Source organism: Macadamia integrifolia, chromosome 5 (genome assembly GCF_013358625.1).
Source record: "Macadamia integrifolia cultivar HAES 741 chromosome 5, SCU_Mint_v3, whole genome shotgun sequence".
Lineage (NCBI taxonomy): Eukaryota > Viridiplantae > Streptophyta > Magnoliopsida > Proteales > Proteaceae > Macadamia > Macadamia integrifolia.
In genome coordinates, this window is record NC_056561.1 from 26,840,773 (window position 1) to 26,855,133 (window position 14,361).

The 14,361-nt window shown below is 37.4% G+C and overlaps 1 protein-coding gene across 1 annotated transcript; it reads right to left on the reverse strand.

The window, feature by feature from the left end:
* Window positions 1-4,272: 4,272 nt before the first annotated feature.
* LOC122077985 (PR5-like receptor kinase) lies at window positions 4,273-12,998 on the reverse strand. Its single transcript, XM_042643866.1, has 3 exons — window positions 12,874-12,998; window positions 12,612-12,814; window positions 4,273-4,700 (listed from the first exon to the last, which is right to left on the reverse strand). The coding sequence occupies exons 1-3, from the start codon at window positions 12,996-12,998 to the stop codon at window positions 4,273-4,275; spliced, it is 756 nt and encodes a 251-aa protein (XP_042499800.1).
* Window positions 12,999-14,361: the final 1,363 nt, after the last annotated feature.

A 14,361-nucleotide genomic window follows, 5' to 3' on the forward strand; every position in this document is an offset into this window, starting at 1 on the left:
GTGACCTATAGACTAAGGACTACATAAGATCTATATTAGGCTCTATTTGGTTGCAAGAGAAATTAAAAGAAAGGATGTGAATTTTTTACTATAAATTAAGTTTATTAAGTTTTATATCTTTTCTCTATAAATTCTTCCTCCAAAGGAAATCTACTTTACATGCTCTCATTAGGTAATTTGGCACTTGATAAGTAGTTGCGTTACCTTTCTTAAAAGCATAAGAAATATAATTATGGGAAAAAGAATGTTGCCCACTTGTGCCCTCTATGCCTAAACAATTGGATGTGAAAATACCCTACTGTCCCCCTCAACGCATGTTGAAGATGCCTCTGCCTGGGCTCTCATTTCGCCTGCATGCTAGCACAGTAGCCACGTAGGTAGGTAGTGTTCCTCACCTCATATGTCTTGGCACAAGGGTCACGTTGCCTTTTATAATTCTTTTTACCGAGAAATAATTATATAGAAATTTAGAAATTCTTAGGATCTTTTTGGAATGATTTATATTATATGATAACTAACATATAAAATAGATTTTAGAATGAAAAATAGGTTGAGTATACTCATGTGCAGAATAAATTCTGTGACATAGATATTAACATGAACAATATCTCAATCACGTTTGCTTCCCAATCTACATTTTTCTGTAAATATTGACTTGAGTTTTAGTTTCATGTGGTTTGGGATGATAAAATTTGGTGGCGATTTGAATGAGCAATTTTATTTATTTATTTATTTTCATGTGGTTTGTGATGATAACAGAGGGCTTGGCCCCTCCAGTATATTACGACCTGATTGAATGCGACCTGATGGGTTGACCTGACTTGGAGGAGTATTATATGTTATGACGTCTTGTTCTGTAAGCAAGTGAGATTTAAGGTTTTTCGTGTTACGGTCTCTAGACGAATGTTCTTGCCGTGAGTTTGGGTGTTGTTGAGAGATCTCCATTGTAATTTTTTCTTCCAAAATAGTGAATCATCTTCTTTGACGCCTTAAGACATAGCACATCACATTAGCATGCGAACCTTCTTAAATCTCTCTAGCATCTTATGCGAATCTATTTTATTTTTTTCCTTTTCATTGGTGTGTTCTAACACAAATTGGTTCACGCTCAACATTGGCCTGAATGGACGATCTCTCCTTGAGGGTTGCTCGAAAGCAGATATTGGTTCTCTTTGGAAATCAATATTGAAAGCAAAACACTTTCCACTTTCAAGCAAAGTTCTTGAACTTAGCTTAAGGGCTGTCCGGAACCTAGAGTACAGGGATTAAAAAGAAAAGTACTTTAATATAATATAGTTCTAGATAACTTTAATCATATCATACAATTTTTTTTTTTTTGATAAAAAAAAATGGTGCTCCATGGTAGTGATTATAGCCCCCATACGGCAAGCAAGGCTTTCACAGGACCAATGAGAAATAGTGGGCATGTCAAGACTTGAACCCACAACCAACCGACTCAAGCAGTGATGGGTTGAGGACATTTTCACCCCTAGGCTACCAACCCCATTGGTACCATATCATACAACTTGGGTATACGTTATAACTACTGTTTCCATTATATTAAATCTCTAATAGTATATTGACATTTACAAAACTAAAAATAAAATAGTATATTGATATCATTGAACCCATTTTGTGAATTCACCTTCTTATCTTGCTCTTCTAACTACTGGATATCCTTCTCAACCTACAAACTAGGTGAGAAGGAACTCAATACAAGCTAAATGCAAAAGAATATCTCAATGGTATATAGGATTGTCAATAAATTCTTATACACATTAAAACGCACCAAAGAACAAAGAAATGAGTTCTTTTTTGTCTTCTTGATACTAGGCTTGAAATTTATTACCCCATCTCAAAAAGATTATCCATATAAAAAATGACACATTTTAAGGATATATTATTATTATTGCTTAACTTCATACTTTGTTTTAGATTCTTTTCCAAAATTTCTCTTTTGTTTCTGTGACATAGATTACAAATGTGAGAATGTATAAATGGGAAAACAAACCAAATCAATGCATTATATTCTTGAAAATGGTTAAGGTAATAAAAAAAGCCCTAAGTGGTTATTCTTTGAGAAAAAATGGCAGACCCTATTTGTTGTTATGCATGGGGAATTTATGTTGAATCTTTACCTTTTTGAACCAAAATGTCACCAATTTAAGTATTTAACCCTCACAAATATGTTGAAGATTTTTTTTTGTATTCTTTTGTATTTATTTTTGTATAAGAGATCTTAGTCTGTGTTAGATTATTTAAATTTATTTATTTATTTATTATTATTTTTTTTTTACAAAACTAAAGTGACATACCTTCCAAAAGAACATATGAAAGGACTGCACTGATGAATTGTCAGTGGGGTCTGTGTGTTGAGAATGGTTCCAAACAACTAAAGCAAGTGCAAGGTGACCCAATACCTACATGCAAAGAAGTTTTAGATTATATATGAAGGGCAAGTGTTTTCTGTCTAAGAGGTCCCCCTATGCCATAGACACAAGGGGGTAGGATGGTCATTTAGTGTGCCCTGCGTCTCTGGCAAAAGTGGAGCTCTCGGACTAAAAACTTTGTCCCACATATAAAAATTGTCACTATGTGAGACCAGTTTAATTATATTAGTTCAAGAACAAATGCAACCCATGAATAAAAATAGCAGGGAAAAATTACATACTGCTATATGCTTGCCAACGAAAGTGATGATGATACTCCTAAATCCTAATACCATAGTAAGACCAAATTGTGCAAATACGATACTGAGACCAATAGCAAATGCCTGGTCAATAAAATACATGACTCATGAGAATATATCTTATATCTATTTTTGTTCATTAAGCTATTATTGATACGTAACAACTAGAACAATAGCCATAACAGAATCACAAAGAGATAGAAAGAAAAGTATTTTTTGGACAATAGCTTTGTATTGACAAAATATATCATATCTTTATCATATAAAGCCAATGATGCACTAATTAGTAGTTCCTAAAGTTATAGTTTATTGATTAATTGAAGTTCACATTTCAGGAGAGAGAGAGAGAGAGAGAGAGAGAGAGAGAGAGAGATTTTAAGTAAAGAATAATTAATTTCTTTGAAAAAAAGCCAACTTTCTATATATTAATGGTGGTCTGAATAAACCATAAATTTAAGCTCTATTCCCAATAGAGTAATTGAAGTTTAAGTTCTAGCTTCTTTGGGTGACAATTGAATACTCCAGGATCTCAGTTTTTTGGAGTTGAGAGACAAAAGAAGGGGAAAGGGTGAGGGAGAGGGAGTAGGAGAAGGAAGAAGGGAAATTACCCAAAAAAAAAAAAAAAGTAGTGAGCGGCCCCAGGTCGGCAGATAATTAAGTCCGAAAATAATGCTCTTGGCTTGCTCTGTGATTTTTCTGTTGTTGTTCACTTTAATAATAACATATTCAAATATGCATATTAAGGTTACTTACAAAAAAAAAAAAAAAAGTCATGATCTGATGAACTAAGTTTCAATATATTAATCATTAACTATGAGATATTAACTTTTGAAAGATGAAAAGTCAATATAACACAACAATATTTTTCTCATCAGTCATTTGAGTGTGAAATTAGTAACTAAACTTATTTATAACATTAGAATAAAGGTGAGATTTTCATCTAACTCTTTCTCTGTCAAATCGAATGCTCAGGGTTTCCATGCCATTATCTCTATCTCCATACGTATCTGGAATGTCCTGTTAATTGAAGATAGTATTAATATGCTATAAGATGAAATATGGTCATTATCAAAGATTTATCATGATAATTGAAAAAAAAAAATTAGTATATATAGTTTTGAGGTAATTTAAATTTTAATAATGGTTGTATGATTAAAATGACATAATATCCTAAAGTCTTCTAGTTAAGAAGTATTGATGTATATTTTTAATTTTGTAACATATTGAACTTACTCCTATTATAGTATGCATGTCGTTGAATAATAAGTGATCAAGCGAAGTTAAAAAAAAAGTGACCTAGGATCAAGTCCCACCTCATTGGTTACAACTATCTAATTCTTTTTAAAAAAATAATAAAAGATAGAAAGAAAAAAAAAATAAATAAAAACAAAAGCAAAAAACACAACCAAAATGCAAGTTGTCTTTCCTATCTATCTAAATAAATAGATAGAATATCTTCCTTGAGAAATACACATTCATTTATGATATAGAGAATGTTATCAACAAGATATGACAAAAATATTGATCTATTAAGTTATCTTGAAGGAGAAGATAAGAAAGGGTTGGGAGGAATTGGCAAAAATTCAACGTTTCCTTTCAACATATCCACCACTGTGCTCACTAGTGGTCGATTTACTAGATCCAACAGCATGCACCATAAACCCACTAAAACCATATTTCTTGCTCTTTCTTCTTCCTTTAATCATTTCTAGTACCATCATTCCATAGTTATAGACATCCGACTTGTGTGAAACTGCTCCAAAGTTCTGTGAGAATACTTTTGGTTCAATATATCCTACTCTCCCTCTAGCAATTGCCATTGATACGATGCTATCTTTTCTAGAACATAGTTTGGCAAGACCACAGTTGGATATCTTTGGACAAAAATCTTCTTCTAGAAGAATGTTATGAGGTTTAATGTCTGAATGTAGAATATGAGTATTGCAACCACCATGTAAATACTCTAATTCCTGAGCAATGCCAACTGCAATTTGATGTAGTTTGTCCCAACCTAGGTGAGAGCAAGTTTTCAATGTAATTGTATAAGGTGCACATAGTATATCCAATACATATTACTGTTTGGAAATAGTCCATTCTTTTTCTTCCTTCTTTTTTAAATACAAAGAACTTAAAATATCTTAGAATTATAATAAGAAGTTCAAATTTTCTTTTCAAAAATATAAAATACAAAACAAGTATTACCTAGTATAAGAAAGATTTCCCAAACTGGAATTGTGCTCTTAGCTACCACAAAATCACTAGAAACAATAGATTGTTAGTCAAATAATAATGATTGTAGTAGGGTAAACTCTAAATGCAGACTCCTCTTCAAAAATCTCAATTTGACCAAAAAAAAAAAAGTTTAAATTTTGTTCTTAGATTTTAGTTAGAAATAAGGAAAATTTACATCCACCACCCCTTGCCTTTGCCTCAATTACATCATCCCCCTATAGTTTCATTTTTTTACATTTAAACCCAAAAAACTAACACTGTGAGGCTGGTGTTAGCTTGAAATTAAAAAGACCTAACTACTCTTCACAGAGATACCCTACCTTTTATACCCTGTAACACATTTCAGCCTAAAATAAATTCCTCAGATCCCACCTCAACTAAACCATTACCTTCTCCATCAAAGGAGAGTAGCTCTAGTTTCCGGCCAAGTGAAGAATACCCTCCGACAAAGTTAAGAATACTATCCGACGAAGGTATGAGGTCGCATGTGTTATTTTTTCCCCCATTTTTGCTCCTTTGAAAGTTTATGATCATCCACGATTGTTAGGGTATGACTAAAGTTTCTACTCCTCGATTGTTAGGGTTAGTGTACCCCATATTTTCTGCTCCTTGATTTTTAGTGTCAGTCATGAAGAATTTGTAGGTGGGGTTGCTGGGGGTGGATAGCAGAAGAAGGTTGTATATCAACAGCAAGTGATTCAAATTTTTCTACTCACTTGTATGTTTCTGTAGAGTGAAAGAATAATAGAACAACAGTAGAATAGTGTATATTAGAATATGAATATGAATTCAGAATCATATGGCTTCTTATTGCTGTAAGAATGGAACATGGTGTTGTTCCATTTCTTAGACCTCATCTCAGAATCATATTGCTGTCCATTTTCAATTATGAACTCAGAATTTACAAGAGAGTTATTCGCTAGATAGTAAAGCTGATATATCCCTAATATGTTGCTGTCATTAACAATCATGTGTTTTAATTAAAATCATCTAGCAATGTCATAACTATGAAGAGCTGTAGTCTTTCCACTAATGGTCAGAGAAGATATAATCTAATTTTTATTTTCAATGTATATCATCTAGTGTGAATAATAGCAACCAAGGTTCATCTCTATAGTATTTGAACACTGTGTGCTACTATCTGAAGAGGGCACTTGTTAGAATATCAGAGAATGTTAATAGCAACCACAAATCATACTATTATTGCCCCAATACACCTCATGGTTGTGGATTCTTTTCTTGGTGTGACCCTGTGGAAGAACTAAGAGTGAATCTATTACCAGAGACAACATCAACCCAATCACTCACCAGACAGCCGTAGGTGAGATAAGTCAAGAAAATCGAAAAATGAAGGAAGAGATTAGTGTCTTAAAGAAAAGAATGAAGAAATTGGTTTACGAGCAAATGAAGAATTAGGGAAGATGATATATAAGTTGTAATTTTTTTTTTTTTTGGTTTTTCCCCCCTAACCATGGAAGGAGTACATTTTGGGATTATTGCAATGGTTTTATTATGTTAAACCTAGTATGTTTATAATTAACTAATTGGTTACTTTAATCAAATGGGCAACATTTCCCTTCAATATAGGACAACCTGGACTTAAAAAAAAAAGGACAAAATTTCGTTTGAATACGAGACCTTATAAAAACATGTTAAGACTGCATCCATGTAGTAATAAGACTATTCTTGATTTTAAAAATCTTCACCAACATCAACATCAACATCATATATATAATATGTTCAAAAAACTTGTTAAGATGCACCCATACAGTCTAAATCTCATTAACATCAGACGTAAATATTACAAGTCACAACTCTCACTTTAAAGTTGTTCCATAACCCATTAAAATTCATTCATCCCACGATCGTGAAAAAAAAAAGAGAAGAAAAGAAACAAAAGTGCTCTAATCAGTAGCAACATCCTTCTTAAAGATATTATGCTCTCATTAGCAACAACATCTATCTCTCTACTTCTTCTTAGTATGCTTTGCCTTCCATTTTGCGTACTTGGCAGCTTTCCTGGCTAAGGTTTTCTCTTGAGTTGTTAGCTTTGTAGGCTGGATAGGTGATTGTGACCTAATCAGTATTTGAGAGCTGGTGCCTTCATGTTGACTCTCATCCCTTTGCTTTCTCTACACAAATCACTAAAGGACACTTTAAAAGTGGAGCATACAGATAAGTTAATTAATATTCAGCTGTAAAATACTTGTGAGGAGTCATATCTTCATGCCTGTTGTTTTCTTGTTCTTCAGTTGTTCTCCATCTCGAGGATATGTTGTCTTGTTGTGGCCTACTAGTTTGCAGATATCACATTTGACACTTGATGATTTATTCCTGAACTTTGCAACAGGACCCTCATCAAATTCTCTTTTCTTGTTTTTATGAGGCCTACCAGGTTCTTTTTAAGACTTGGAGGTTGGACCAACATATCAGAACCATAAACTACTAAATCTGCCAATGCTGGGAGTGGTTGGAGGAACTCACTATATGCTTGAAGGTATGTACTGAAACCATAGTATGAACTGCAGTAAGACTCCAATGACCCCTAGTGTGTCTAATAGCTACTGCTGCATGACTACATGGCAACCCAGTACAATCCCACATCCTACAACCATATATCCTCTCTGATAAATTGATCATAACCCTACCACCATGAATATCCACCACCTCAAATGCATGTGTGTTACCTTGATACACTATGATTCCCTTGCTTTTTATTGGACATTATCTAAATGTTTCTTCAAATCAGATGTGACTAGGCCACCAACTAGGTAGTTGCAACCCTTTTGAAAGTTCATAAACATCCTATTCATGATTTTCAGTCTTATCTCATCAATTATCAACATAATAGGCTTGTCCCTCACATCTGATATCCAATGGTTGAATGACCCGGTCATGTTGTTGGTTATTTGAGGACTCTTTCCTTTAATATCAATGCATGCCTTGCCCATAATCTTTGATGATTACTCATCAACCAACTATATGCATCATCATATATCTCTTTAATGGAGTTCATTTCCTTCTCAAACTGGAGGAGAGTTGTTGTTGATGCTACTGACCAAAAGTGTTTCTTAAACAATTGTCCTGAAAAAAAACTAACTTGAAGTTCTGGTACAGATGTCTCCCAAAGTATCTCTGATGAGTATTAGGGAATAATTTGGTAATGGCATCTGATAAACCATACAAAACATAAAAAATAAATTAAAGTTCATCTAAATATAATATTGAAGTTTGGAGTAAATGGTAGTTACTATAAATTAATATCCAGTACCTTTTGTTTGTTTGACATAAAGGTTTAGGGCTAACTCATCAGGTGCCTGTCTAAGTGCTTCATGTAGAGTTTCAAGGAAAAAAAGTCAACTTTCTTTGTATTCAACCTCCACAATAGCATACGTCACTGAGAGCAATCCATTATTCTCATCAAAAGAAACTGCTGACAAAAGGATGCCTCCATATCTACCCTTTAAGTTCCAGCCATCTAGACCAATAAATGGTCTACATCCCTTCAAAAAACTAGTAATACAAGCTTTAAAGCTAACAAACATTCTCTTGAACACTGGGTTCCTAACATGTCATGCTTTTCATAGTACTGGATATTGCAAAAACTATCTGGCATCTTCTGTAACACCAAATTATCATATGTAAGTAACAGAGTAGAGGAATCCTTTTTTTTTGCTAAAAAATTTTATTTCATAAAAAGAAGAAAAATCCATCGATACATAACGAAAATCAAACACCGCTTGCAATTCTTAACCTCCCACCTTCGGCATTGCCATCAGCGAGAGAAAAGGAAAGGCATACTAAAAACAATAGTGAGGTCTCCCATCCGAATCCCTTGCAAGAAGATCCAAAATGTGAGAGGGAAAACCCACATTTTTCCCCGAGCATCTAGACTTTGCTGTGTCTCTAGCCAAATAACCCGCAATGGTGTTCCCTTCGCTATAACTATGGGAAATTTTTCCAGTTGATGCTATCCAGGTAGGGCTATAGAAACAACCATCTTTGAAGGGCATACCATGGAATCTTCCTTTGTTGAAACGAAGAAACTACCGCACTGGAATTAGATTCCACCCACAACTGCTGAATGTCTATGTCCTTGGAGCACATCAGCCCCTCCATTAGACCCTCCACTATAGCTTGGAAAACCCCTGTCACTCCTATAAATTTTTTATAAGTTCCTAAATGATCCCGAAAGATGCCTCCCGTGCTTGCACGACCAAGGTTCCCCAGAGAGCTACCATCGAAGTTTAATTTGACCTAATTAATGGGGGTTTTACACCAAAAAACTTCCAATATATCTCTATGAGTAGTGCCCTGAATTTGAAGACCAAGCCGCCTACAACACATCAGATTTGTCGAGGATTTGACCTCTCCCATAGTCATAGGCTTATTTCTTCTGATATCTTCAACCACCATAAAGAAGACATACCTGGGCAAGCGAGCTTTGCACTCAAATTCTCTATTATTCCTCTCCCTCCATAGATGATCCGTCACTATGGTCAGACCCATATTCCATGCCTCCTTGCAGCAGACTGATTTAATTTTTTTTCCACCACTGCGTAAGCTCAACCAGAGACCCCTGAACTTGCCATCTAACATCAAAACACTCACACAATAGACTCCATATCTCCACAAAGAAAGGGTAGTTCTGAAAAACGTGACCCATAGATTCCTCATCAGATTTGCATAACTCACACCTAGAAGTAAGGGGCACTGACCTCTTTTTCACTTTGTCATCAGTAGGCATCTTCCCGTTAAGCACCCTCCACACTTAGGTGGAGACCCTCAGTTGCTGCCTTTTGCACCAGATTAAGGAAGCCCAAGGAGCAGGAGGCTTCTTCACTCTTAAATCTTCCCACGTAGATTTAGAGCTAAATTTTCCATCAGTTGTTAAACTCCAAACGCACCTATCACGACACATATAATCTAGAATGGAGATCGTTTTGACTTCTTCAAAAAAACCTCTCATAACTAGAGAGTTCACTGTTGGTAGCCTCCACTTGAAGTTATCAATGAATCGATTCACGTTACCATCTAAAGAGCGAGAGTTAATACCCTCCATAGCTGTGCTATCTTCCAACACTGCTGAACCGACCCAAACATCTTTCCAGAATTTGATATCGTGACCGTCACCAACTACCCACCTCTCCTTAGTGGAAATATAATTCCACATTCTCCTAATGCCAGGCCAGATAGAAGAATTTTTGTACCCTTTCTTTGGCATGCCTTCCTTGCTGAGAAATCTAGCCCTAAAAACCTACTTGCCATGGAGTCTTCGTATTTTATTCTCTAAGCTGTTTTATATAGCATGGCCATATTAACCTCTCTCAATCTGCGTAGACCAAGCCCCCCTCCTCCTTAGGCTTGCAATGTTGGTCCCAATTGACCATAATTTTCTTCGAAGTGTCCACCTCTCCTGTCCAAATAAAATTTCTCATCGTCATCTCTAAAGGCGAAATAAGGGACGCCGGCCACCAGTAAACAACAGAACTGTGAGTAGGCATACTCGATATAATTGATCTCACCAGTTCAACCCTGCCTGCCATTGAGAGAATTTTCCCCTTCCACCCTGCCAATCGGTCCTTCACCCTATCTATGATAGGCAACACATTCTCCTTTTTAACTCTACCCTTGAAGATCTCCACCCCTAAGTACCTTGTAGGGAAGGTACATAGGGGAATTCCCAGCTCTTCTACAATGGTCTGCTTTCTCTGTAGCGAAAGGGGACCAACAAACAACTTGCTTTTCTCTAAGTTAATAGTCTGACCAAAAAACTCCTGATACCTCTGAAGGAAGCTCTTCAAGTGCCTCAAATACTTGATAGATGCATTAGCTAATATAAATATATCATCCACAAATAGACTGTGAGCAGGAGTAATCGCTCCATGAGGACCCTTGAGCGGTAATATCTTCTTATGAACCACAAGCTATTGAAGACCTCTACAGAGAACTTCCCCAGCCACAATAAATAGCATGGACGATAGAGGATCCCCTTGTCTTAAATCCCTCTCCACCCCAAAGTACCCAATTGGCCCTCCATTTAAAAGGACAGACAGCTTGGCCGAGACCAACAATTGGTGAACCCAAGAGACCCATCTGTCAGAGAAGCCAAATTTCCTCAAAACCTGATAGAGGAAACTCCAAGAAATTGTGTTGTAAGCTTTCTGGATGTCAATCTTCAGCCCAATTCCTCCCCCTCTAGTCTCAGTGAACATCATATTGGATAACTCTGATACCAATATTATGTTGGAGTGAATGATTTTACCTTTCTGGAAAGCCCCCTGCTCCTCTGATCTGAGCCTCGGCAATAGAGCAGAAAGCCTCATTGCCATAATTTTTTAGACTATTTTATAGAAAAAATTTCCCAAGCATAGAGGTCTGAACTTATCTAAAGACATGGTCCCTTCTGTCTTAGGAATTAAAACTAGAAAATTGCTATTCAATTTATATGGCATTAACCCGCAAGTGAAAAAGCCCCTAACAGCATTGCATACATCTCCAGAAATAACATGCTAACATACTCTATAGAATATACCTGGGAATCCTCTAGGCCCGGGGAGCTGTCAGGCTCGAGCTCCCATACAACCCCTTTAATCTCAGCATTGGACAGCATCACATCCATCCTCCATCTATCATGATCGGTCAGCACCACAGGAACACAATCTAACCTTTCCAAGTGCTCCATAGTAGGAGAGTTCTTACGGAAAGTCTCATAAAAACCACTAACATAGTCTTCCAGCTGCCCCTTCTCTAAAATAATCTAGCTAGCTCCATCTTTCAGAGACCGAATAGCGTTCTTAATTCTTCACACTTTCGTAGATACATGGAAGAATTTAGAACATCGATCACCCTCTAACCTCCATCGCGCTCGTGACTTCTCAGCCCAAAGGTTATCATAATTCTCCATTGCTTTTAGATACCAAGTTTTTGCATCAGCTTCGTGACCAAAAATATGATCATCCATACCATTCAAGTCAATCTCCTACTACACCTCTTCCAACTCTTTCATCGTCTTCTCCATTTCCAAATTAATATTTGAAAAAGTTTCTCTGGCCCACGACCTGATCACACCTTTTAACCTTTTTAGTTTTTGGCTGAAGACATAAATGGAAAATCCTCTGATGCATTCACCCCAAGACCCCCTCACTATATTAAAAAAAGATTCATGCTCTGTCCAAAACCTCTAGAATAAGAAAGGGCAGTTCACCAGGTGACTACATGCCTCCGAGACCACCAACAAAGGGGAGTGTTAGATGCCGCACTAGTTAGCACCTTTTGGTGAAATTCCTGAAAAACCGAAAATCAAGAGTCAGTACAAAAGCTTCTATCCAACACAGCTACCACGTTTCCTCTTCTCCTGTTATTCATCCAGGTGAACTTGCGCCCCTTTGAGGAATCTGAATAAGCAAGCACCCATCCACCATCGCCTCGAACTCTACAGTTGAACCCATATTGAATGATCCATGGCCTTTTTTTTCATTGGACTGGAGAGTTGCATTAAAATCACCTAGTACCATCCATGGCATGCCTTAACTAGGACTAGAGGCGGCCAAGTTTGTCCAGAGCTCTCTTCTAGTCACCCTGAAGCAGTTCGCGTGCACTGTAGACAAAACAAACTGTTTCTGCTACCACACCATTCTAATCGGAACATGCTAATCCGACAATGATATCATCGTCGGCTTACTAATACCTCGCCTCCACACCACCCATAGATTTGGGACTTTTTCAAGTCTCTCATTATGGATAAAATCCACGTTGAAGCCATTCTTATTAAAGAACAACCTGGGAAGTTTCTGTAGCTCCATCATTGGCACTGCGATACAAACTATCTCAGGGTTGTTCTCCCTCAAAATCTTCCCTAAGGCCAATCTGGCAGCTTTCTTCTTCAACGCTCTAATGTTCCAAAAGAGAACCTTCATAATCACTTCTTTAATAAAGCCAGCCTATCAGACTTTCGAGAAGCCTGCTCCTGGAAAGCCACATTTTTCCCTTTCTGCTTTCTCCTATCCTCTATACCACGCTCAATTTCACCAATAACCCTATCCACCTCCTCCACATCCTCATGGTACACCACCATCACCCCATCCACACACTACTAGAAGCTTCTTGTGTGAACAGGCTGATCCTCTCTGTGACTTACTCCCTTGCCAAGACCATGACCACCACCTCGACCCCTAATAGCGTAGGTCGCATAAGCATCTCTTCCATGGCCATCTAGCTCCTGCGCCTATTCCTCCTCTATAGTAAACTCTCCCTACCAATGATTCTCCTCCACCAACTCCTTTCTAGGATCGAGTAAGGATTCCTGGTCCGACCCAAAGTCCAACCTAGCATATGACCTACTTTGATGAACCGTTTCTATCTCAGTCAAATATTTAGGACCACTAGATGTTACCTTATTTGACTCCATCACCGAATCCTTCTCTAAAGGAAGGATAATCGATAAATCCCCCATCTCTTAGTCTCTTTCCTTTGTAGAGAGAATATTTTCCCTGGAAAGAGATCCCGATATGGTAACCAAATTCTCCTTCGAATGGGAAGAAACCCTCCCCAAAAAGGAAACTGGGATCTCAGCTTGACCACCACCCCCTACACTCAATCCCTGCCCAGAACCTCCACTAAAAAACTAGGATCTCAGCTTGACCACTGCCCCCTACACTCAATCCCCGCCCAAAACCTCCACTAACATCTATTACTGCCACCCCTGGTGCTCCGTCCATGTGTCTACCCTTATCATCAACTGCCTTTTTCTCCTAGCAATCAGAAAGAGAATGACCAATTTTTTTACAAAACCCATATCTGGTTATTCCACCTTCATATGTAATGAGTTGTTTAGACCAGAAAATCTCTCCATACCTTGGTTGTCCCCTCTCCACCTGAATTTCCTCTACCCTTTTAGTGCCTATAATGACCTCCACCTGGACTCTCGTAAAACTTCCCATAGCAGCTGACCTGGTGCCTTGGTCCAAAGCTACAGGCCTGCCCGCCCCCTTGGTCATTGATAACAGAATCTTCTCGTGCCAATACTCTAGAGGAAGGTCTGGAAACATAATCCACACAAGCTTAGCAGGGGAATTCTTTGCGTGAACATCAAAGTCTAGTTTCCACCATTGAAAAGGAATGAATTGACCCCTAACCTTAATGAAGTTTCTTCTCTAGATTGCTGCCATGTCCCCTTCTAACTCAAACTGGCAAAGAACGTACCCTTTCCCCATTGGTGCGAATGCTATCTTACCCTTCAAATTTCACCCCTTTGTAGCAGCCTTGTGGATATCATCCATGGATAAGAACCGAAAGTTTTCCCTTCCTATTAGATCATACTTAAATTTGTCTAATCTTTCCTCGTACGCGTCTTGTGGAATCACAATCTTAGTATTTGTACTAGCGTGGATAGGATTAGACAACTGATCCACACCGGGGAGAGCCCCTCCCATCACCGT